Source organism: Bombina bombina, chromosome 2, assembly GCF_027579735.1.
Source record: "Bombina bombina isolate aBomBom1 chromosome 2, aBomBom1.pri, whole genome shotgun sequence".
Classification (NCBI taxonomy): Eukaryota; Metazoa; Chordata; class Amphibia; order Anura; family Bombinatoridae; genus Bombina; species Bombina bombina.
Genome location: NC_069500.1, coordinates 423,976,298 through 424,003,627, shown reverse-complemented (window position 1 = coordinate 424,003,627; position 27,330 = coordinate 423,976,298). Strand labels below are relative to the sequence as shown.

The window sequence follows — 27,330 nt, the reverse complement described above, 5'->3', positions numbered from 1 at the left end:
AACTCTAAATCTAACCGATAGTGTGTAAACAGACTCTGACAGCCAGGATTAGTGTATAACACTAGTGAAACAGTAAGATCCGGGTTAGTAGTACTGTACTGTATTGGGACTTCATTGCAATTGGAGGAAATCAATTGCAGTGCACACAGTAAAACTGCAGTATAGAACATTCTGTTGCTGACAGAGAACCCTCATATCACACATGTAACTTATTGTCATTACACACTGTACACAGTGATTGTTTACACTAACCCTCGCTGTACACAGAAATACTGCAGTATAGAACATTCTGTTACTGACAGGGAACCCCCATATCACACATTTAACTTGTTATTGTCATTACACAGTATAAACAGCGATTGTTTACATTAACCCTCGCTGCACACAGAAATACTGCAGTATAGAACATTCTGTTACTGACTGAGTACCCTCATATCACACATGTAACTTGTAATTCTCATTACACACTGTACACAGTGATTGTTTACACTAACCCTCGCTGCACACAGAAATACTGCAGTATAGAACATTCTGTTACTGACTGAGTACCCTCATATCACACAAGTAACTTATTATTGTCATTACACAGTGATTGTTTACACTGACCCTTGCTGAACACAGTGATATTGCAGTATAGAACATTCTGTTACTGACAGAGAACCCTCATATCACACATGTAACTTGCTATTGTAATTACACACTGTACACAGTGATTGTTTACACTATTATATAGAGGATGTTTCCTCATTTTTACATTTAATTATTAAGTTATTTTTTAATTCCTTACTACTTAGACTAGGAAAGAGTGCTCATTAAACCCTAAACCTTTATTCTTTACTTATCTCGTCAACAAAGAATACCACGAGAATTAAGCAAATTTGATCATAGAAGAAAATTGGAAACCTTTATTTAAAATTGTATGCTTTATCATGAAATATATATATATATATATATATATATATATATATATATATATATATCTTTGGAAAGTCAGAGTATTAAAAACATAAGTGAAAACCATTAGATGGAAATGTGTGTACTGTACAAGCAATATGTTGGTTATAAGGTCTCATACCTGCAGAGAGAGGGTGACAGTAAGCAGTGTCAGGGTAAGTGCAATTAGTCCATAGTTCACCCACAAAAGAATCTTCCTGCCCACACGATCAATAAGAGACCCCTATACAGAGAAGACACACTGTCAGAATGGGGATCGCGAACACTCATATTACAAGTTAAAAGTTATTGATTGCGCTTGGCCGAAAGACGAAAATTTATATTTTATAGAATATTTAGCGTGACTTGAGTTCAATAATATTTTTTCACAAAACACATAACAAATATTAATATAAAATAGTAAACTCATATATATACACACCTTTTAATAAAAAAAATAATTTAATATTGATAAAAAGGTTTTGAAAGGGTTAAAAAAAAAAGATATGGTATATGGCAAAGTATTTGATTGGAAAGGGCTCCAATATATATCTGTATATTTTCATATGTACTATATATATACTGTATATATAAATATATAGCTGTTTAAAAATGAAAAGAACATTTTCTTCTATGTGAAGAACATAGGAATGTAAAGTATTCCTAACACCCCTTTGGCTTTAGCGCAGTTGATGTAGCGCAGTGATAACTAATAGACATTTCTTCATCCCACCCCATAGAAGTCTATGGGGAAAAGGCATTAACGCAGTTGTGATATCCAAAGTCCTGAAGTTAGCAAGTCTTTCACTACAATTTTGCTTTCAACTTATAAAACGTAATAGTGTGGGCGCGCTAATTTTTTTCTTTGAGGGCAGTTAGCGCTCAAGTGAAAAAAAAAATAGTGCGCTACTTGTATTCTGGCCGTAATTTTAGGGTCTAGCGATTACATGAAAGGTTGAAGGGCCTGTATGTTGACTGATCTCTTTTAATCAATTATCCTTGATACAACTGTTTTATGATGTAAACCTCACCAGAGTAACTGCTCTTTGAACATTTAAATTTTTATACAAAATATTTGTGTAAAGAACAACATTGCAATATACTTTCATTATTTATGCTGCCCCTTTTTATGTAATTTCGCTCTTAAAATTGAGGGATTTCTAATTCTCTGAACATGAAATGCACCCTGCTGACTTATCAATGCTAACCCTGCCTCATATCTCTCACTGATTAGCTTTACCTGATAACAGCAAAATAATGTACTTTATGCTAACAATATAACTGTGGCTAGCCTTGTTCTTAGTAGACTAAAGTCCAGATTGGCTCCTCAAAATAAGGCAAATAGTGGGTGGAGTTAGGCAGTAAAAAGGATGTTAATTTGTTTTAGAAAGTGTTTAGACTTGGCTGATATGTGAGTCAATCTGCATCATTAGTGTTGAGTCCACAATTTTCTTTAATGTGATCCTGTGGGATTTCACCATAATATCCTGATCTTGCTCAATTTTATAGTTATATAGATAGAGGTGACAAAAAAGTGACTGTGCCTGCACATGCCAGATGCACGCTCCCTTGCTAGTATTACTAATGATCGATGTTAGCAGCAGTCAGGCTTCAAATGCCATATAGGCTGGTCCACTCCACTTTTAACCTAGCATAAGGAGGTGGGAGACTAGGGGAAGCTCAACCATGTTTAATCACTTTGACTTTTGGAAAGTGCAGTCTCTGTCAGCTATTTCATCATTGCTTCAAATACAATTAATGACAGCTATTTATTTGTATTGTAGATGTACAGTGGAATATAGTCCCACCAGTTGTGCAAGGGCAGTACCTGTCAATCACCCTGAATGAAGTGTTTAGGGTGTTTCTAAATAGAACCCCATGTGTTAAAAGGACCCATCTAACTTACTGCCTATAATATAAAGTCCTATGCTATAACACCAAGGTGTGAGAGTGTATTAAGGAAGAAATTCTTATTTATTATCAGATAGATTATGAGATGTGCGTTCATGTTTCATGGTAATTTCAGCATTAAAACAGCAACGCAGCCATTACAAGTCTTGTCGGTATATTTGTACCGCAAGCTTTTTAGCCTGTAATGCAATGTCAATCCCGCTACTCGAAAAAATGACATTTTTTCAAGGGACTTTCATAGCGCTGCCATTACGAGTTTTGCGGTGAGGCTAAAAAGCTTGCATTACACCCTATAACGACATGATCCGTACTGCCATCTGAGAGCAGTAGATATGAGTGTTATGCAACAAAACTGTTACATAAAACTCATAACTAAAGTGTTACAAAGTACACTAACACCCATAAACTACCTATTGACCCCTAAACCGAGGCCCTCCTGCATCGCAAACACTATATTAAACGTATTAACCCCTAATCTGCCACTCCGGACATCGCCGCCACTAATAACATTTATTAACCCCTATTCCGCCGCTCCCCGACATCGTCGCCACTATGCTAAAGTTATTAACCCCTATTCCTCCGCACCCCAACATCGCCCACACTATAATAAATATATTAACCCCTATTCCGCGCTCCCCGACTTCGCCACCACTAAATAAAGTTATTAACCCCTAAACCTCTAGCCTCCCACATCACTACCACTAAATAAACCTATTAACCCCTAAACCGCCAGCCCCCACATAGCCAAAAAACTAAATGAAATTATTAACCCCTAAACCTAACCCTAAACCTAACACCCCCTAACTTTAACATAATTAAAATAGAGCTAAATTAAAGTTACAATTATTAACTAAATAATACCTATTTAAAATTAAATACATACTTACCTGTGAAATAAAACATAAGCTAGCTACAATATAACTAATAGTTATATTGTAGCTAGCTTAGGTTTTATTTTTATTTCACAGGTAAGTTTGTATTTAATTTAACTAGATAGACTAGTTACTAAATAGTTATTAACTATTTACTAACTACCTAGTTAAAATAAATACAAACTTACCTGTGAAATAAAACCTAAGCTGCCTTACACTAAAACCTAACATTACAAAAAATAAAAAAAACACTAAAATTACAAAAAATAAAAAACTACCATTACAAAAATAACAAAATGAAATTATCCAAAATAATAAAAAATATTCCTATTCTAATACCCTGTTTAAAAAAACAACAAAAAAAACACCCCAAAATAAAAAACCCTAATCTATAATAAACTACCAAGGGCCCTTAAAACGGCCTTTTGTAGGGCACTGCCCTAAAGAAATCAGCTCTTTTCCTACAAAAGAAAAACAATCACCCCCTAACAGTACACAACCTCCATCCCCCAAACACACAAAATAAAAATAAAGGAAAACCTAATCTACCCATTGCCCTCAAAAGGGCATTTGTATGGGCATTGCTCTTAAAAGGGCATTCAGCTCTTTTGCTGCCCATTAAAAATAAAAAAGGCTATTCTATAAAAAAAAATCCAAGAATAATCCTGCTTTTTCTTGTTTCAATGAGAATGTAAACTCTGGCATAAACAATGATTATTTATCTAACATGATAACATCCAGGCTATTCTAAAAATGTCTGGTTCACTTGCCTGGTGCGTCAAATCCATTTGTAGATTTCAGTGAGATCAAACATTTAAATTAATTTGATGAAAGTTCCAAAAACTACATAGCTGCATTTTTCATTCCCTAATTGCACAATAAAGGCCATATAACTGTTCTGCACCCAAACTGTTGCTTCTTTGGTACAGAATATGAATGTAAAGTGCAAATTACTCACACATAACATGGTTGTGAGAATTTCAGTGATACCAATTCCCAGTGAAATATACGGGATTTGATCAGTTGGAATTCCAGCTTTCTTGAAAACCTCATATGCATAGAAGTACACCTGTTAACGAAAGAAAAATACAGTTACTCATGCGTATCAGAACTTTCTCATATAAAATGGAGAAAATCTAGTTTACCTACAATTCCTAGTGTTACAGTTTTACAGGTTTGATTAAATCATTTACACAGAATTGTGCAAGGAGCAGTTAGAGATTCAAAGAAGACGTTGAACCTGAGCGACAAAATACAAGATTTAAAGCACCAGCACTTAATAAGTGTAAATTAGAATTGTCGGAAAGTATGATACTATATACCCTAATAATTCATCACACATTTGCTGTTTCTGAAAGCAGAGACTTTGTGTAATAAAATGAAGGGTGATTTACTGCATTGATTCCGATGAGTTGAATGAACCCGCAGACCAACACCAATGTAAACATCTGCCAGCGCACAGAGCGATCCTTCAGAAGATCCTTCACACTTTTTGACTGTTCTCCTTCTATCACCTTCTTCTCTGCTAGCATGCCGTCCAGCTCATATTTGTGCTCCCCCGGACCCCATAGTTTCTGCATAGCTGAATACAAATGATATAGGGACAGATTACAAGTGGCGCACAAAAATTCTTTCCACTCACAAGCTAACTTGCGCTTAAAGTAAAAAATGTGCATGTCCGCATTAGTGCAGGTATTACAAGTTGAAAGTAAAAAAGTTGTCGCACAAGCAAAAGACTCAGGCGCACTAACTTCAGGACTTTCGATATAGCAACCACGATAAATCCCTCTCCCCATAGATTGTTATGGGACATGCTACAAAAAAAATGATTAGTTGTTGCTTACGCACTAACATGACACTGTGCTAGATCAACTGCTCTTAAGTCAAAGTTTTGCTAGGAATTCTTTAAATTCCTATGTTCTTCCCATAGAATAAAAACATAATTTATGCTTACCTGATAAATTAATTTCTTTCATGGTGGTGAGAGTACACGATCCATTACTCCTGGGAATTACTCTTCTCTACCACTAGGAGGAGACAAAGATTACCAAAAGATTCCTATACAAGCCTTCCTCCTCACACATACCTCAATCTAACATATAGCCATGCAAAGTGAGGTAAGAAAAAGTAATAAGAGCCATAAAAGGAGCAGGGAAAAAAGATGTGCTAAGAAAAAAATTAACCCTAAAAAACATAATGGTGGGTTCTCATGGACTTCTCATGGATTCTCACCACCATGAAATAACTTAATTTATCAGGTTAGTATAAATTATGTTTTCTTTCATACAGGGGGAGCGAGTCCACTGGGAAATTAAATTCACAACCCTAATAAAAATTACTTAAAATGAATCAAACAGGCAAAAAAATCAAACAGAAATATGTTTAGAGACTCCACTGAAGTATTAAACATTTTGAATAACACTGTATGGGAAAAAGGACACATATGGGTCACCTGTGATGTCACATCGCTATATACTTGTATACCTCATACAGAAGGTATAGCAGCAGTGGATCATTTTTTAGATAAAGATCCTAATATGCCACCAACTCAAAAAGACTTTATACTCAGCGGGATAGAATACATATTTAAACATAATTATTTCAACTTCGAAGGTAAATTCTACAACCAACTGTGTGGAACTGCAATGGGGACCAAGTTCGCACCAAACTATGCCAACTTATATATGGGCATAGGAGTCTATCTTCTGGGACTCATGCCCTGGTAGTGCGGACTTGGTCCTCTATACCAGATACATTGATGATATCTTGATGATATGGAAGGGTAGTGTTGAAGATTTTGAACACACCCTTAATGTTAGGAATAACAACACAGTCAATCTAAAATGTACATATTTTAACAGCTATAATGATATCAATTTCCTTGATCTGAATATAAATACCAAACACGGAAACAATAGTACATCTACCTACTTCAAACAGGTTGACTGTAACAATTACATTCACCAAACTAGCAGTCACCATGCCAACTGGATTAAAAACATTCCTAAAGCACAGCTAATGAGAGTTAGAAAAAAATACTCTAATAATGATGAATGGTTAGCACAGTCACGTATCCTTAAAGATCGCCTCCAAAATACGATATGGTTGCTATTGAGAAGACCATCACAGAAGTAGACAAAATGGATAGAACCTCTTTACTCACTTACAAAACTAAAGATAAAAGTATAACTAAAGATGTTCTAGGTGTACCTTTCATCACAGAATACAGCCAAAATAAGTATAAAATAGAAAGGATTATTAGGAAGCATTGGGAGTATCTTAAAGGAAGATAAGATCATTGGTGAAAACTTGAGTGCCACACCACATTTCATTTATAGAAAAACAAAAATTTTAAAATGATTCTGGCTCCCAGTTCAATAAGGAAGACCCCTATGGGTACAATAAGAAATGTGCAAGGTGATACACTCAAAGGCTTCTTCCCATGACATAAATGTAAGTCGTGCAAACACGACCTTAAAAAAAATACCTTTGAATATTTCATTTCAAAAGAAACATTTAAAGTCAATCAGCTGATACTCTGTACAGATGAAGGTATAATCTATTTAATCGAATGTGGATGTGGACTCCAATATGTGGGCCAAACATGTAGACAATTAAAAGACTGTATAAGAGAGCATCTTCTACAAATAGAAGGGAATAAAGACGATGTCCCCATATTTATTTATTTATTTATAAAATATTTTACCAGGAAGGATACATTGAGATTTCTCTCGTTTTCAAGTATGTCCTGGGATCACAAAACATTGCATTGATACAATAGGGTACAATAAAATACAAAAACAATAATAATAATACACAATATATGCAAACATTTAACAGAGCAGGTACGAAATATTTAATCAACCATGACAGGAGCATTCTGTTTTAAGATATGTATAGAGGGATCTCTTAAAGGATTTTAGGCTTGGGGAAGTTTTTAAAGTGTGAGGGAGGTCATTCCATAATTGTGGCGCTCTGTAGGAAAAGGAGGATCGAGCTGCTTTCTTTTTGTATTGAGGCAAGTTAAATAATGTGCTGTTATTGGATCGGAGGTTATAGGAGGTGGGAATATCAGGGGAGAGCATTCTGCTCAGGTAGGGTGGGAGCTTCCCAGAAAGGCTCTTAAAGACAAGGCAAGAAAGATGGAGGGTGCGTCTGGATTCCAGCGACAGCCAGTTTAGTTCTTTTAGCATGTCACAATGGTGGGTCCTGTAGTTGCATTGTAGCACAAAGCAGCAGAACGAGTTATATAACTTATTTAGTTTATTAAGGTGAGTTTGCGGAGCAGGTGCATATACTATGTCCCAATAATCCAAGATAGGCATCAGCATTTGCTGTACAATCTTTTCCTTTACTGTAGGGCTGAGGCAAGATTTGTTTCTGTACTGGGCACCTAGTTTTGGATACAGTTTAGAGGCAAGTTTTTCTATGTGGAGTCCAAAAGATAGATTGGGGTCTAACAACATACCTAAGTATTTAAAAGAGTGGACTGCGGTCAGCGTGCAATTGGATTTTGTTTTGATGCGAAGATGGGAATTTTGTAATTTTTGTATTTTAGGTCCCGTTCCAAAGATCATTGTGAAGGTTTTGTCAGTGTTTAGGAAGAGTTTGTTTTTCGAGATCCACTTCTCTACTTCTGTGAACTGGTCTTGGAGCACTGCTTCAAGCTGCAGCAGATCAGATTTGTTTGCATAGATTACCGTGTCGTCTGCATACATGTGTACAGTTGAGGATTTGCAGACATTAGGCAAATCATTTATAAATACTGTGAATAGTAGGGGGCTGAGAATGGAACCTTGGGGAACACCACACGTGACTGGGAGAGGGAGGGAGTCACTGTTAGAGACAGAGACATATTGTGATCGATCCGATACATATGATTTAAACCAGGTTAACGGGCGATCAGCAATACCAGAATTTTTTAGTTTGAGAAGTAGTAGGTCATGGTCCACTGTGTCAAAAGCCTTTGCAAAATCAAGGAAAATAGCTCCAGTTAGGTCTCCTTGTTCCATGCCAGTTTGGATGTCGTTGCAAACTTTTAGGAGGGCAGTTGTAGTGGAGTGATTTGGTCTAAAACCTGATTGATCAGGGGTCAGATAGTTAGAAAGTTGATAATACTTGCATAATTGCGTATGGACGCATTTTTCTAAGATTTTTGACAATACAGGGAGCAATGATATAGGACGATAGTTAGAAACCAAGGTTAACTCCCCACTTTTATGAATAGGCACTACTCTTGCAGTTTTCCAGAGTTTGGGTATGTATCCAGACACCAAGGATTCATTAATTAGGGTTGAGACAGGCTTAGCAATTGCCGGCGCACTGAGCTTCAACAGCATTGCTGGGATTTGATCAGGTCCTGACTGGTTTTTCATTTTTAGATTATCGAGGTGTTTCTTAATGACATTGAAGGGTACAGGTCTAAAATTGAACTTTTCTATATTAGGTCTTTGCTGTTTTAGTGGGGCCTGATCTACATTTGTAGCTTCAGGATGTGTGCCATTTATTAGTTTGTCAATCAGGGTGGTGGAGCATCCTACAAAATAATTGTTAAAGGCATTTGCTACTTCTAAGGGGAGTTGCAGGTTTTGGTTATCCACATTGACAGTGGAGGGTTGGGAGTGGATTGGTGGATTTTGTAGGTTATTTATGAGTTTCCAAAACTTTCTAGGGTTACATATATTATTGTTCAGATTTTCACAGAAATATTGCGCCTTAGCCAATTTTGTTTGTTTAGTACATATATTTCGCCATTGTCTATATACACAGTGATCATTCATAGAGCCAGTATGCTTGAACTTTGACCACAATGAGTCTCGAAATTGGTACATTTGAATGAGGTCAGCTGTGATCCAATTTAAGTGTGCTCCTTTTACTCTCACCTTACGCAGCGGTGCATGTAAATTCCAAACTTGTAGGAGTTCAGACTGAAAGAATTCAACTGCAGTCTAGATCTGGGATTAGGTTTAATCTGTGCCAGGGGAGGTTCTTGATGTCATTTAGAAATGATTGAAGATTAAATTTTTTGAAGGACCTGGTGATTTTAACCTTGGGAGAGGATTTAGTAGCCTTTATTTTGCGCACACAGTACACTAAGCAGTGGTCACTGAAATTGTTAGGGAGAACACCTGCCTCCTGGATTCGGTTGGGAGAAGTGGAGAGAATCCAGTCGAGCAGGGTATGATTATGGCTTTTGATGTTTATGCGAGTTGGGGAGGAGATTAATTGCGTTAGCTGCAAAGATTTAAACAGCGAGCGACAACTGTTATTTTTTGGATTCAGCCAATCGATGTTAAAATCTCCCAAAACCATAATTTCACTTTTTGGGTTTTGAGTTATGGATTCACTAAGGAGCTGTGCTATGTCCGAAATGGAATGCACAGGGGAGCTTGGTGGGCGGTAGATTCCTGCAACAATGATTGATTTACTGCACGGGATCTCAATTTTGCCAGAAAGGAAATCAAAGGTGGCAGGAGAGCTAGATTTTTGTATGGGGGTGAACTTTGTGGAGTTGTCAACATAAATTACAATGCCGCCTCCTCTCTTTGCTCTGTCAATTCTATGGCATGTATACCCATGTATTGCAATGGCAGAGTCAGGTATTTTTGCAGTTAGCCATGATTCAGAGATAACAATGATTTTTGGCTTGTATTGTAAACACCAAGCTTGCAGTGCATCGATTTTTGGAAATAAGCTGCGTATATTACAGAGGCCTTTTTTAGCTGGAAGGCTAGGAATGGAATTTTCTGGGGGACCAGGGTTAGACTCTACATCATTTGCAAGGGCAAGTAGCATAAGGAATAGGAATAGGAATTTGGACATAGTTTTTGTTTGGCTATATAGTGAATGGCATACTTTATAATTTTGTGAGGTGGGGGTAGGAGGGCTATTTTTTATAACTCTCCACCAGCACTCAGCAGATAAGTTACAGCAACAGAGCAGGCCATGGTGTATGATAATTTGTTTTCCAGTTTGAGGTGGGTGATTATGGCGGCAATGAAGTGAACAAATTTGGAGTGAGAAAACGGTTGTCACGAATATCAGTATGGTCATATTTTGATACATGTTAGTGCTATGAGGTGTGTAGGTGAAAATAAATCAAAAATAGTACAATATAAAAAAGAAATATATATGTATATATACATACACACATTATATATATATATATATATATATATATATATATATATATATATATATATATATATATTCACACACTATTGATGTGGGATATATAGCTATTTTTAGGGAGAGAGGGTATGTATTCTAAAGGGTTAAGTGAATGGAAGGATGTGCTGATTAGTGTTTGCAGCTGTCAGTTTAGGAGAATGAAAGGTGTGTGGGAGACTATCTATAAATGGGGGAATGAACCTGGGGTGGGTAACTATCTTCCTTTAACTACCTGATGCAGAGAGCAGTGTCAGCTGTAAATGTGGGTCTGTGAATGTTCTTAAAGACTTGTTGTAAGTATACTTTAAGTTAGCTGGGGGGAAAGATAAATTAGTGTTAGATTGGCCTGCAAAAAAAGTTTGAGGGTGCTAGGGGTCATACAGGCAAAAAAGCACAGGGAAAGATCACAAATTAAAAAGATAAGAGAGGTATCCATTGAGGAAAATAAAACCATTTAACAAGCAAGATATATGGTCCATCAATGTGCTCCAGTATGCATTTAAAATACAGAATACAAATAATAGCCAATACATATTACAACATACACATTATTAGAAAGCTGGGATGAAATATAATAAGATGACTATCTTCCTTTAACTACCTGATGCAGAGAGCAGTGTCAGCTGTAAATGTGGGTCTGTGAATGTTCTTAAAGACTTGTTGTAAGTATACTTTAAGTCAGCTGATGCAGAGAGCAATCAATAATCCGGCTGCTCTCTCCTTTCCTCCACTGTATGGTAATGGATCTGAGAAAACTGCAAGCACAAGAGAGTGCGCCTCTCTTGTGCTTGCAGCATATTATGATACTTGACTTTGTATTGTTTCCCCTATATTGTTTTTAGATATAGGACTGTATATTCTCATTTCCCTGATATGCTATTTGTGAAGATAACCTCAGGAAACTCGGGCTATATAGTGACACGCAAAAACTGGAAATCCCAGAACCGGAAGTGACATACGCAGTAAGTAATCTCTGGCGGTTTGAAATCTAATTTGACGGTTTTAACAATTACACCTCTCACATCTGATAGGCTCAAATATCCTTTAAATATGTCCACACTCTTATATACTGGTATTGTCTTGATAAAGGCCTTACTGAAGGCCAAACCGCGTTGACTCCTTTGACTTGGCAACCCGAGTTTCCTGAATGCCCATCCGGTAAGCCTATTGCCATTTTAGGCCAGCCAGACCCTCAGATTTTGTGCACCTTTGTTCTTTCCACAGGTACTTCACGGACATCTCCAAGGATCCTTCATACACTGCACTTTTTGCCTTTGGATTTAAGATCTATTTCCAGCTCTCTCTCTGATACATTTTATTTTTTCTGGATTATTATTTATATATATTTTTTTCTGGACACACACACACATATATATATATATATATATATATATATAAAATATTCTGGACTCTTATTTACATATATATTTTATCTGGATTTTTATTTTATATTACCACCATTTTGACATGTCTTTTTCCATTCTTCTATAAGTGTACACTTTATTGAACTGACCTTTTTTGTACTGGTCTCCCTATATCCTCTGTATCTGTATACATTGTATTTTTAGACATTATACTTTGTTGCCTTTTGCATTTTGTTGACTTACACGTCAATGACAACTTCTCTAGGCTTTTCTTGGAAATCACTCTTGGAAGAAGAACCAGAAAGAGGAAACAGATATGCAAGCTGAAAAGACCAAGGAACTGCCAGAGCATTAGCAAACTCCTGCCTGATAATCCCTGGACATTGCAAATAATCTGGGAAGCTTGTTGTTTAATTGAGAAGCCATCAGATTTATCTCTGGGATACCCCACAGATCCACAATTTGGTTAAAATTATCCTGATGAAGAGAACACTCGCAATTCCTCACCCCTGGAAAAAGAACTGCAGAGATCTGACAACAATTGTTCTCTGCCCCAGAAAGTATCCAGGATACTACTCTTATAGCTAATGTACTGCAAGTTCCCTTCTGATAAATTATATAAGCCACTGCTGTTACATTGTCTGTCTAAAAATGAAGATGGGATTCCCTTTTCAACAGGGGCCAACTCTGAAGAGCCCTAAAGAAGTTCAAAAATATTTATTGGTAACCTTGCCTTCTGAAGAAATCAAACCCTCTGTGCTGTCTGTGTCCCAAGACTGCCCTCAAACCTGCAAGACTTCCATCTGTTGAGATCACAGTCCAAACAGGAAAAACAAAGGAAACTCCCTGAAATATAGGTTGAGAATTCAGCCACCAAAACAGTGAATGTCTTGTTTTGGAATTTAGACAAAACCTCTAAGCAAGCAGCTTCAACCTTCTTTGGACTCTCAGAGAAAATCTCATGGAGACAGAATCTATCTGAACATTTAGAAAAATAACTCTGGTCTGAGGAATAAGGGAACTCTTAGGAAAATTGATTTTCCAACCATGCTTTTGCAGAAACAACAAAAGTCTGTTAGAGAAAAATACTGCTAAATGCAAAGCAGGGGCCTGAACCAGGATATTGTCTATGTAAGAAAACAATGCAATACCCTGAAATCTGATCACAGACAAAAGGGTACCCATAACCTGTTAAAACATTCTGAGAGCAGCAGCCAGACCAAATAGAAGAGCAATAAACTGAAAATATTTGTTGAGGAAAGCAAACTTTAGAAACTCAAAATTATACTTGAAAATAGGAACATGAAGGTAAGCATCCTTTAAATCTATTGTAGACATAAATTGATCTTGTTGAACAAGAGGCAGAATAGTCTGAATAGTTTCTAAACTATGAGAAATTTGTTCAGAGCCCTAGGGGTAGATTTCCTAAGCAGCGGATGCTGCTATCTACCCCTGTAGTTTCCAGCTCACCAGAAACAGAAGTTAAGAAGCAGTGGTTGTAAGACCACTGCTCCTTAAATTCTCCACCACCTTTTAGGTGGCAGACTGCAATCATCCCGATCCAATCTGATCTGGATGATTGACACCCCCTGCTAGCGGACGATTGGCTGCCGGTGACCAGGGGGCAGCATTGCACAAGGGGGAAGCATTGCTACAGCGAATCATGTCCGCCAGGCATCTAATAAATTGAACCCCTAAGATCCAAAATTGGCCTGAAAAACCCTTTCTTTTTGGAATAATGAAGAGGTTTGAATGCAACCTAAACTCCTGTTCCAAAATTGGAACTGGAACGCTCACTCCCATGGATACCAGTTTAGAAAAAAGGCCCTTGCCTTGACAGAATTCCTGGAACAAAGAACCCTACCTCTGGGAGGCCTTGTCTTGAAACATATTCTGTAACCCTGAGAGACTATATTCAGTAACCAGGCATATTGAACAGACTGAAACCAAGCCTCCTTAGAAAAAAGGCACTACTTGCCCTCTACCAGAATAACTGAATTGGGGGCAACACCTTCATGCTGATTTGAAAGAAGGAAAATTATTGGACTGCTTTGATCTGTTCCAATTCAACCTGACTTCCATGCAGGGATAGAAGATCATTGTTACCGAGAGGATGCAAATTTATATTCATTATTCAAACGAAAGGAACAAAAATTAGAAGCCTTAAATACATAGACTTCTTGAATTGAAGGAGAAAAACATACATTCCAGTCACAGAAAACAATTACAGAATCTAAACCAGAACCAAATCAGCAGACCAGGACTTTAACCCCTTAGTGTAATGCTCGTGGGATATTCCACTATCAGACTATCAGTAGTCTTGTTATCCCGGTGTCAACCTGGAATGATAGGGAATATCCCAGAGCAGAGAAAGTTCACAAAATGAGGTAAACAGTACTCACACTATGCAGGGTAGTCTTTGGCGGCAGCAGGTAGGAATCAGCGGTTAGGCAGTTCAAGGGTAAACCACTTGAAGGACTGAAACAGACAGGATAGTCTCTGATGGTAATAGGTAGGGAATCCAGCGGTAAGGCGGTTCAAGGGTAAATAAATAGAATGGTCAGGCAGGCAGAGTTCGGCAACAGAATGGCAATCCATTATTTTAGGGTTAAGGCAAGCAGAGTAATTAAACAGGCAGAGTTCATCAACAGTTAAACAGTCCAGCAATTCAGGGGTTAAGGCAAGCAGAGTAGTCAAACAGGAAGAGTCCAGGAACAGTGAATCAATCCAGCATACAGCACCCAGGAGCACAAGAAGAAGCACCTATACTTGGGCACAGGTGAGAGGGACTGAGGCCTTTACATAGGGAAGACAGGGCAGGCGATGATTATGTCATCACCGTGCTGCAATTACACTGCTGTATCCCTAGCAACAGGAGGAGTGCCTATTTCAGTGGCAATGGCCACAGCAGAGCAGAGAGCAGAGTGACACTTAGAGACCAGAGCACTTTTCCATTTGTTGACCGTTTGGGACCAGGGCTATTTTTACATTTCTGCTGTGTTTAGCTGTAATTTTCCTCTTACTCATTTACTGTACCCACACATATTATATACCATTTTTCCTTGCCATTAAATGGACTTTCTAAAGATACCATTATTTTCATCATATCTTATAATTTACTATAACATTTTTTTATAAAATATGATGAAAAAATGGAAAAAACACATTTTCTAATGTTGACCCCCAAAATCTATTACATAAAACACCCATGCTAAATAGTTTCTAAATTTTGTCCTAAGTTTATAAATACCCAATTTTTACATGCTCTTTGCAAGTTATAGGGCAATAAGTACAAGTAGCACTTTGCTAATTCAAAACTTTTTTTTTCTCAAAATTAGTGATAGTTAAATTGGACCGCCAAATGCAATCAAATTAAAAAAATGGTTCACTTTTTAACAATTTTAGGTTTCTCACTGAAATTATTAACAAACAGCTTTTGCAATTATGGTACAAATGGTTGTAAATGCTTCTCTGGGATCCCCTTTGTTCAGAAATAGACTTATGTGGCTTTGGCATTACTTTTTGGTAATTAGAAGGCTGCTAAATGCTGCTGTGCACCAAACATGTACTATGCCCAGCAGTGAAGGGGTTAATCAGGGAGCTCATAGGGTTAATTTTATCTTTAGTGTAGTAGACAACCCAAAGTACTGATCTAGGCCCATTTTGGTATATTTCATGCCACCATTTCACCACCAAATGCAATCAAATAAAAAAAAATTGTTCACTTTTTCACAAACTTTAGTTTTCTCATTAAAATTATTTTACAAACAGCTTGTGCAATTATGACACAAATGGTTGTAAATGCTTCTCTGGGATCCCCTTTGTTCAGAAATAGTAGACATATATGGCTTTGGCATTGGTTTTTGGCAATTAGAAGGCCGCTAAATTGCGATGCGCTCCACACTTGTATTATGCCCAGCAGTTAAGGGGTTAATTAGGTAGCTTGTAGGGTTAATTTTAGCTTTAGTGTAGAGATCAGCTTCCCACCTGACACATCTTACCCCCTGCTCCCTTAGAAAAGTGTGGATAGTAAGGGCGCTAAAAGCTAAAGATCATAGGGGGTGGTGTTTTGTGTTAATCTGCTATAATTGCATCAATATTAGTGGTGCATTAAGTGTAGGAAATTATTTTCTCTAAATACACTGTATACATTTTTAAAAAGTTTTTAATAAAGGTTAAAATTTCCCATATAGACACTTCTATAAAATAATTATTTAGAGACGTCTCTCTATTATATTGGGGATCCAACCTTCTTGACCCCACTCAAACAGATCTCTAGCCTCCCCTACCTCACAATTGTCACCGCCATCTTAAGTACTGGCAGAAAGTCTGATAGTACTAAAATAAGAGATTTTATGTGTGTGTATATATACACACACACATACACACTGCAGTGTTGGATCCCCCTTAGCCCCCAACCTCCCTGATCCCCCCCCAAACAGCTCTCTAACCCTCCCCCCTCTACCTAGTTGCCGCCATATTGGGTACTGGCAGCTGTCTACCAGTACCCAATTTGTTAAAAAATATGCCTTTCTAAAATAAATAAATAAAATCCCCAACTTTCTGTAGTGTAGCTGCCCCCCCTTCAATACTCTACCCCCCTCCCAGATACCTTGCCCAACATTGGATTCCCCCCTCCCACTCACTCCTTCTCATGCCGTCAAGTGCATCTAAGTAAATGCAACGCGCGAGCATGCATCCTCCGCACCCCCACGCATCGCGCGCACTCGGAGCAGACATTAATAGGAACTAAACCACTGATGGGCCGCCCACCCGCTTCCCTGCTGCTGCTACCACCAACAATCGGCATCATCAATGGCCGATGCACAGAGGGCCACAGAGTGGCCCTCTCTGCATCGGTGGGTAAAAAAGGGTATTGCAGTGATGCCTCAATATCGAGGTGTCACTGCAATACCCTGAAAGCGTCTGAAACCCCCAGAGGACGTGTCAGGCACATCCTTGGTTATTAACCGACACTTAAATGAGGACGTGCCCGACACGTCCTTGGTCGATAAGGGGTTAAAGTGCTGCCATCTAGTGCTCCTGCTAATGTATAACATTGTTGCAAAACTGCTGCCTTATAGTTTTGTGGACACGTGCACACTCATGAGCTTACATCACAGCTTTTCAACAAAGGATAACAAGAGAACGAATACAATTTGATAGACATAAATTGGAAAGTTGTTTAAAATTGTATGCTCTATCTGAATCATGAAAAAAAAAATTTGTGTTTTATGTCCCTTTAATAATGATAAAAATAGCATTACAAATTAAAGCATTTTCAGATTTAAGCAAAACCAGAAGATTTTGAAAATCCTTTATAGCAGAATCATCTGAAAACTGCTCAGAAAGACTAATCAAACTAAATGGATAAATCAGCAGACACTGCTGGCTTAAAAAGAAAACCTGTCTGGAGTCTTTCCATAGGAGGACTTTTATACAAAGGAATGATAGAAGATCTAGCCAAGGTAGAAATAACAAAGAATAATCTAACAAGAGCACCCCCAAAAACAAACAATGTAAATACAATTTTAGGTTAAATTATTTTAGTTAGAATACAGAAATATAATATTTCTCAATATATCTAAAAACATAAGACTAAAAATGAGGCTCTTTGAGAGTGGCTACTTTCCTAAATAAAACAACAAAAAGTCATTATATTTTAAAAAGGACAGCAGCACAAATCCTAGTAAAAAGTATTAAAATTAATTTTTAATTCAAATAAAATCAATCATAATAGTAGACAATGTCATAAGAACATGTTCAAAATAATACTTGCACTTAAAAATGCTGCTAACATCCGTAATGAAGTACCTCTGTAAAAACTCTGCTGCGAACTGTCATGCTCGGCTGAGTAGGTTCAGGGGTCTGGAGCATGTGCAAGGTGATGGCTGAGTTTAGCTGAGAGGATGTGAAGAGGTGAGTAGGACTCAGTATAGCAGAATAGAAACACAGAACAAAGAAGATCTTTACTTAAAGAAACTTTACTAAGGTAATGCAAGGTGAAAACAAGAGGTAAAGCACATCAAGGTTATATTCCAAACTGATAATAAACAAACGAAAGTCTTTGGTTAGGCAACTTGGTTTCAGGAACGGGCCGAGCATACAACAGTATCTCGGGAAGGCAACTTGGTTTCAGGAATGGGCCGAGCATACGCCAGTATCTCGGGAAGGCAACTTGGGTTCAGGAAGGGGCCGAGCATACGCCAGTATCTCGGGAAGGCAACTTGGGTTCAGGAAGGGGCCGAGCATACGCTAGTATCTCGGGAAGGCAACTTGGGTTCAGGAAGGGGCCGAGCATACGCCAGTATCTCGGGAAGGCAACTTGGGTTCAGGAAGGGGCCGAGCATACGCCAGTATCTCGGGAAGGCAACTTGGGTTCAGGAAGGGGCCGAGCATACGCCAGGATCTTGGGAAGGCAACTTGGGTTCAGGAAGGGGCCGAGCATACGCCAGTATCTCGGGAAGGCAACTTGTGTTCAGGAAGGGGCCGAGCATATGCCAGTATCTCGGTAAGGTAACTTGGTTTCAGGAACGGGCCGAGCATACGCCAATATCTTGGTAAGGCAACTTGGTTTCAGGAATACAAATGTCCCAGTATAGTTGCTTAGACTCAGCAAGCAGATGTACATACAGTTCTTACAGCAGTGGAGTTTAGTACCAACAGCCAAGGAAGTATGCAGGTACTCACAGCAGAGGTACTTGGCTTCAGGATAAACAGATGTCACAGTATAGTTATTTAGACTCAGCAGCCAGTTAAGCTTACAGTTCTCACAACATGGTGATAGACACAGTAGCCAAGTAAGCATACAGGATACAAAAGAATTGTCAGAATACAAGCCAAGGGTCAGTAGCCAGCAAAGCAGTCCAATCTTTCATAAAGCAAAAAGGGGAATCCAGAAGAATGGTCAATAAGCAAGCCGAGTTCAGAAGCCTAGGATCCAACAACAAAACAGGAATTCAGGAAACAGAACAGAGGCAACAACAAAGGAATTCAATCACAATGTCAAGGCACCAAATGGTTAGTGAAGCAGCCCTTTAAAGCAGAGCCGATTAAAAAACTACCTGCAGCTGGCAAGCAGGTGGAGCCAGAGAATAATCCACTGCAGGTAACAGGTCTCGAAAATGCTGCAAACATAAACAGATACCTTTAGTGGCACAGGAAAAGAAAAACTGGCTGGGAACCAGGAGTCCCAGGTTCAAATCCAGGCATGGCTGTGACACGAACTCTGTGAACAGAAAATAGTCTGCCTTTTTTCGAACACACGGCGTTTCAAGGTCAATGGCCCTTTATCAGGTTTAAGGCGGTCACAACAAATCAGTGTTCTGATAGCAAGGTGTCAATAACATTTCAACCAATTGGAACCACACTACTATACAGCTCCAATGACCTTAGATTAAAATATATGTTTTTTACATACAACTCCATTGTCTTACCTAAATTGTAGTAGATGCCAATTCTGACGTATTAAGAAAACGGAACATAATTACGGAGGAATATTAACAATTATTGTTATACATAGACTATATGGGATCATAAATATTTTTCAAAAAGAACCTGTCAGATCATACTTCAAAGATGTATGATATCTAAAACATCCTATTAGGGTATCATGTTGTATATAAATATATTTAACCAACATTCTGGTCAGAGAAAGAATTTGCCTAAGCAAAATTTCAGACACTGTATTTTATTGGTGTTATACAGCTTGTACAATCAAAAAGCATATTACATAGATACATAGTATAGAGACATAATGTGCATTTAGAAGGCGTAGAAGTTACACAGTGTGTTAATATTAATGATTGTTTCTGCACGCTTAGATTTACAAAATTTAAGGTGTTTTTGAAGTTTAGAAAAAAGGCCCTTGCCTTGACAGAATTCCTGGAACAAAGAACCCTACCTCTGGGAGGCCTTGTCTTGAAACATATTCTGTAACCCTGAGAGACTATATTCAGTAACCAGGCATATTGAACAGACTGAAACCAAGCCTCCTTAGAAAAAAGGCACTACTTGCCCTCTACCAGAATAACTGAATTGGGGGCAACACCTTCATGCTGATTTGAAAGAAGGAAAATAATTATTGGACTGCTTTGATCTGTTCCAATTCAACCTGACTTCCATGCAGGGATAGAAGATCATTGTTACCGAGAGGAGGATGCAAATTTATATTCATTATTCAAACGAAAGAAACAAAAATTAGAAGCCTTAAATACATAGACTTCTTGAATTGAAGGAGAAAAACATACATTCCAGTCACAGAATCTAAACCAGGACTTTAACCCCTTAGTGTAATGCTCGTGGGATATTCCACTATCAGTAGTCTTGTTATCCCGGTGTCAAGCTGGAATGATAGGGAATATCCCAGAGCAGAGAAAGTTCACAAAATGAGGTAAACAGTACTCACACTATGCAGGGTAGTCTTTGGCGGCAGCAGGTAGGAATCAGCGGTTAGGCAGTTCAAGGGTAAACCACTTGAAGGACTGAAACAGACAGGATAGTCTCTGATGGTAATAGGTAGGGAATCCAGCGGTAAGGCGGTTCAAGGGTAAATAGAATGGTCAGGCAGGCAGAGTTTGGCAACAGAATGGCAATCCATTATTTTAGGGTTAAGGCAAGCAGAGTAATTAAACAGGCAGAGTTCATCAACAGTTAAACAGTCCAGCAATTCAGGGGTTAAGGCAAGCAGAGTAGTCAAACAGGAAGAGTCCAGGAACAGTGAATCAATCCAGCATACAGCACCCAGGAGCACAAGAAGAAGCACCTATACTTGGGCACAGGTGAGAGGGACTGAGGCCTTTACATAACGAAGACAGGGCGGGCGATGATTATGTCATCACCGTGCTGCAATTACACTGCTGTATCCCTAGCAACAGGAGGAGTGCCTATTTCAGTGGCAATGGCCACAGCAGAGCAGAGAGCAGAGTGACACTTAGAGACCAGAGCACTTTTCCATTTGTTGACCGTTTGGGACCAGGGCTATTTTTACATTTCTGCTGTGTTTAGCTGTAATTTTCCTCTTACTCATTTACTGTACCCACACATATTATATACCATTTTTCCTTGCCATTAAATGGACTTTCTAAAGATACCATTATTTTCATCATATCTTATAATTTACTATAACATTTTTTTATAAAATATGATGAAAAAATGGAAAACACACATTTTCTAACATTGACCCCCAAAATCTGTTACATAAAACACCCATGCTAAATAGTTTCTAAATTTTGTCCTAAGTTTATAAATACCCAATTTTTACATGCTCTTTGCAAGTTATAGGGCAATAAGTACAAGTAGCACTTTGCTAATTTGAAACTTTTTTTTTTCAAAATTAGTGATAGTTAAATTGGACCGCCAAATGCAATCAAATTAAAAAAATGGTTCACTTTTTAACAATTTTAGGTTTCTCACTGAAATTATTAACAAACAGCTTTTGCAATTATGGTACAAATGGTTGTAAATGCTTCTCTGGGATCCCCTTTGTTCAGAAATAGACTTATGTGGCTTTGGCATTACATTTTGGTAATTAGAAGGCTGCTAAATGCTGCTGTGCATTAATCACAACGTGTATTATGCCCAGCAGTGAAGGGGTTAATCAGGGATCTCATAGGGTTAATTTTATCTTTAGTGTAGTAGACAACCCAAAGTACTGATCTAGGCCCATTTTGGTATATTTCATGCCACCATTTCACCACCAAATGCAATCAAATAAAAAAAAATCGTTCACTTTTTCACAAACTTTAGTTTTCTCATTAAAATTTTACAAACAGCTTGTGCAATTATGACACAAATGGTTGTAAATGCTTCTCTGGGATCCCCTTTGTTCAGAAATAGTAGACATATATGGCTTTGGCATTGGTTTTTGGCAATTAGAAGGCCGCTAAATTGCGATGCGCTCCACACTTTTATTATGCCCAGCAGTTAAGGGGTTAATTAGGTAGCTTGTAGGGTTAATTTTAGCTTTAGTGTAGAGATCAGCTTCCCACCTGACACATCTTACCCCCTGCTCACTTAGAAAAGTGTGGATAGTAAGGGCGCTAAAAGCTAAAGATCATAGGGGGTGGTGTTTTGTGTTAATCTGCTATAATTGCATCAATATTAGTGGTGCATTAAGTGTAGGAAATTATTTTCTCTAAACACACTGTATAAATTTTTAAAAAGTTTTTAATAAAGGTTAAAATTTCCCATATAAACACTTCTATAAAATAATTATTTAGAGACGTCTCTCTATTATATTGGGGATCCAACCTTCTTGACCCCACTCAAACAGATCTCTAGCCTCCCCTACCTCACAATTGTCACCGCCATCTTAAGTACTGGCAGAAAGTCTGCCAGTACTAAAATAAGAGATTTTATGTGTGTGTGTATATATATATATATATATATATATATATATATATATATATATATATATATATATACATACACACACACACTGCAGTGTTGGATCCCCCTTAGCCCCCAACCTCCCTGATTCCCACCCCAAACAGCTCTCTAACCCTCCCCCCTCTACCTAGTTGCCGCCATATTGGGTACTGGCAGCTGTCTACCAGTACCCAATTTGTTAAAAAATATGCCTTTCTAAAATAAATAAAATCCCCAACTTTCTGTAGTGTAGCTGCCCCCCCTTCAATACCCTACCCCCCTCCCAGATACCTTGCCCAACATTGGATTCCCCCCTCCCACTCACTCCTTCTCATGCCGTCAAGTGCATCTAAGTAAATGCAACGCGCGAGCATGCATCCTCCGCACCCCCACGCATTGCGCGCACTCGGAGCAGACATTAATAGGAACTAAACCACTGATGGGCCGCCCACCCGCTTCCCTGCTGCTGCTACCACGAACGATCGGCATCATCAATGGCCGATGCACAGAGGGCCACAGAGTGGCCCTCTCTGCATCGGTGGGTAAAAAAGGGTATTGCAGTGATGCCTCAATATAGAGGTGTCACTGCAATACCCTGAAAGCGTCTGAAAACCCCAGAGGACGTGTCAGGCACATCCTTGGTTATTAACTGACACTTAAATGAGGACGTGCCCGACACGTCCTTGGTCGATAAGGGGTTAAAGTGCTGCCATCTAGTGCTCCTGCTAATGTATAACATTGTTGCAAAACTGCTGCCTTATAGTGTTGTGGACACGTGAGCTTACATCACAGCTTTTCAACAAAGGATAACAAGAGAACGAATACAATTTGATAGACATAAATTGGAAAGTTGTTTAAAATTGTATGCTCTATCTGAGTCATGAAAAAAAAATAATTGTGTTTTATGTCCCTTTAATAATGATAATAATAGCATTACAAATTAAAGCATTTTCAGATTTAAGCAAAACCAGAAGATTTTGAAAATCCTTTATAGCAGAATCATCTGAAAACTGCTCAGAAAGACTAATCAAACTAAATGGATAAATCAGCAGACACTGCTGGCTTAAAAAGAAAACCTGTCTGGAGTCTTTCCATAGGAGGACTTTTATACAAAGGAATGATAGAAGATCTAGCCAAGGTAGAAATAACAAAGAATAATCTAACAAGAGCACCCCCAAAAATAACAATGTAAATACAATTTTAGGTTAAATTATTTTAGTTAGAATACAGAAATATAATATTTCTCAATATATCTAAAAACATAAGACTAAAAATGAGGCTCTTTGAGAGTGGCTACTTTCCTAAATAAAACAACAAAAAGTCATTATATTTTAAAAAGGACAGCAGCACAAATCCTAGTAAAAAGTATTAAAATTAATTTTTAATTCAAATAAAATCAATCATAATAGTAGACAATGTCATAAGAACATGTTCAAAATAATACTTGCACTTAAAAATGCTGCTAACATCCGTAATGAAGTACCTCTGTAAAAACTCTGCTGCGAACTGTCATGCTCGGCTGAGTAGGTTCAGGGGTCTGGAGCATGTGCAAGGTGATGGCTGAGTTTAGCTGAGAGGATGTGAAGAGGCGAGTAGGACTCAGTATACCAGAATAGAAACACAGAACAAAGAAGATCTTTACTTAAAGAAACTTTACTAAGGTAATGCAAGGGGAAAACAAGAGGTAAAGCACATCAAGGTTATATTCCAAACTGATAATAAACAAACGAAAGTCTTTGGTTAGGCAACTTGGTTTCAGGAACGGGCCGAGCATACACCAGTATCTCGGTAAGGCAACTTGGTTTCAGGAACGGGCCGAGCATACAACAGTATCTCGGTAAGGCAACTTGGTTTCAGGAACGGGCCGAGCATACACCAGTATCTCGGGAAGGCAACTTGGGTTCAGGAAGGGGCCGAGCATACACCAGTATCTCGGTAAGGCAACTTGGTTTCAGGAACGGGCCGAGCATACGACAGTATCTCGGGAAGGCAACTTGGGTTCAGGAAGGGGCCGAGCATACGCCAGTATCTCGGGAAGGCAACTTGGGTTCAGGAAGGGGCCGAGCATACGCCAGTATCTCGGGAAGGCAACTTGGGTTCAGGAAGGGGCCGAGCATATGCCAGTATCTCGGGAAGGCAACTTGGGTTCAGGAAGGGGCCGAGCATATGCCAGTATCTCGGGAAGGCAACTTGGGTTCAGGAAGGGGCCGAGCATACGCCAGTATCTCGGGAAGGCAACTTGGGTTCAGGAAGGGGCCGAGCATACGCCAGTATCTCGGTAAGGTAACTTGGTTTCAGGAACGGGCCGAGCATACGCCAGTATCTCGGTAAGGTAACTTGGTTTCAGGAACGGGCCGAGCATATGCCAGTATCTCGGTAAGGTAACTTGGTTTCAGGAACGGGCCGAGCATACGGCAATATCTCGGTAAGGCAACTTGGTTTCAGGAATACAAATGTCCCAGTACAGTTGCTTAGACTCAGCAAGCAGATGTACATACAGTTCTTACAGCAGTGGAGTTTAGTACCAACAGCCAAGGAAGTATACAGGTACTCACAGCAGAGGTACTTGCCTTCAGGATAAACATATGTCACAGTACAGTTGCTTAGACTCAGCAGCCAGTTAAGTTTACAGTTCTCACAGCATGGTGATAGACACAGTAGCCAAGTAAGCATACAGGATACAAAAGAATTGTCAGAATACAAGCCAAGGGTCAGTAGCCAGGAAAGCAGTCCAATCTTTCATAAATCAAAAAGGGGAATCCAGAAGAATGGTCAATAAGCAAGCCGAGTTCAGATGCCTAGGATCCAACAACAAAACAGGAATTCAGGAAACAGAACAGAGGCAACAACAAAGGAATTCAATCACAATGTCAAGGCACCAAATGGTTAGTGAAGCAGCCCTTTATAGCAGAGCTGATTAAAAAACTACCTGCAGCTGGCAAGCAGGTGGAGCCAGAGAGTAATCCACTGCAGGTAACAGGTCTCGAAAATGCTGCAAACATAAACAGATACCTCTAGTGTCACAGGAAAAGAAAAACTGGCTGGGAACCAGGAGTCCCAGGTTCAAATCCAGGCATGGCTGTGACACGAACTCTGTGAACAGAAAGTCGTCTGCCTTTTTTCGAACACACTACGCGTTTCAAGGTCAATGGCCCTTTATCAGGTTTAAGGCAGTCACAACAAATCAGTGTTCTGATAGCAAGGTGTCAATAACATTTCAACCAATTGGAACCACACTACTATACAGCTCCAATGACCTTAGATTAAAATATATGTTTTTTACATACAACTCCATTGTCTTACCTAAATTGTAGTAGACGCCAATTCTGACGTATTAAGAAAACGGAACATAATTAAGGAGGAATATTAACAATTATTGTTATACATAGACTATAGGGGATCATAAATATTTTTCAAAAAGAAACTGTCAGATCATACTTCAAAGATGTATGATATCTAAAACATCCTATTAGGGTATCATGTTGTATATAAATATATATTTAACCAACATTCTGGTCAGAGAAAGAATTTGCCTAAGCAAAATTTCAGACACTGTATTTTATTGGTGTTATACAGCTTGTACAATCGAAAAGCATATTACATAGATACATAGTATAGAGACATAATGTGCATTTAGAAGGCGTAGAAGTTACACAGCGTGTTAATATTAATGATTGTTTCTACAAAATGAAACGTAGGCGAAAAGCCGAGGGAAAAAAGAACAATATTGCGCCAAAAAATCGGCATGTGCTATCCCAAACAGCAGATGTGCATTATCCCAAGCAGCCAACATGTGCTATCCCGATCAGGCCGACAGGCGTTGACTCAAAAGCCAAAGCGCGCAAACCTGACGTGTGTAATTCCGATTAGAAAAAGGTTGGGATAGGGGTGCACTAGGGGAGTGTAAACTTCTCTATAGGAACCTCCTCAGAATTCCTAATAGAAATCAAAAAAGTGTGTGTAATGTAGAGGGCGCTCAAACTTAAACACTAATTAATCAAATTTTACCCAGTGAGGGACTTTGTCCCAAATATTAAGTGATAATAATAACTCTTGTGATATGCTTTATCATGTTTTGTGGGGACTAATCCCTATATCAATCACCTTATATAATGCATTAATGCTCAGTGAATAGAAACACCAGAAAAATTCCAACGCATTCTACAAACAAAAGGAAAAGACGCGTAAAAATTTAAAGGGATAAATATAACAAATTTAAGGAGCCACATTTACAAATAAAAGTTAAGTAAACTGTTCCCAGGCTATAACTGTATAATAAATAAAATATAGCCTAATAGGCTTATATAAAAAAAAGGACTTACCCATAGGCATCCAGCTATTGGAAATAAGCAGAGATCCAGTAGAAAGCCTAACCAGTGCTAAAACATATCAGCAGAGGATATGAAATAGGAGTATACTGATTACCCAACAGGAGGAGGCAAAGGACAGGTCCCTGCGACACCTTTGGCAGGCTTGTGACTAAATCTTATAAGGTGTAATTGTGCCACTACCCAATACTCCCAATACATCCCTCTGTCACTCAGCAGCACACTGAGGGTAAAATGGACCTCCACTCAGTCTTATAACCCTTCTCATAGCAAAATATCTGGAGCACCATCATTCTTCACCTACCTCCAGCGGAGGCAAATTCAAGACTAGTTACCATAGAGGTGGGAGGGGTTTTATAGGGATATTGGAGTTTGGGAATCTTT

General features: G+C 38.6%; 1 protein-coding gene across 1 annotated transcript in view; it reads right to left on the bottom strand.

The window, feature by feature from the left end:
• LOC128646978 (solute carrier family 2, facilitated glucose transporter member 11-like) overlaps positions 1-27,330 on the bottom strand; it is a 73,265-nt gene that overhangs the window by 27,348 nt on the left and 18,587 nt on the right. The window contains exons 7-9 of the mRNA XM_053699789.1: positions 5,111-5,298; positions 4,675-4,785; positions 1,076-1,177 (exon numbers count right to left, since the gene is read on the bottom strand). Of these exons, the coding sequence (XP_053555764.1) occupies positions 1,076-1,177; positions 4,675-4,785; positions 5,111-5,298 (401 nt within the window). The remainder of the gene's footprint in view (positions 1-1,075; positions 1,178-4,674; positions 4,786-5,110; positions 5,299-27,330) is intronic.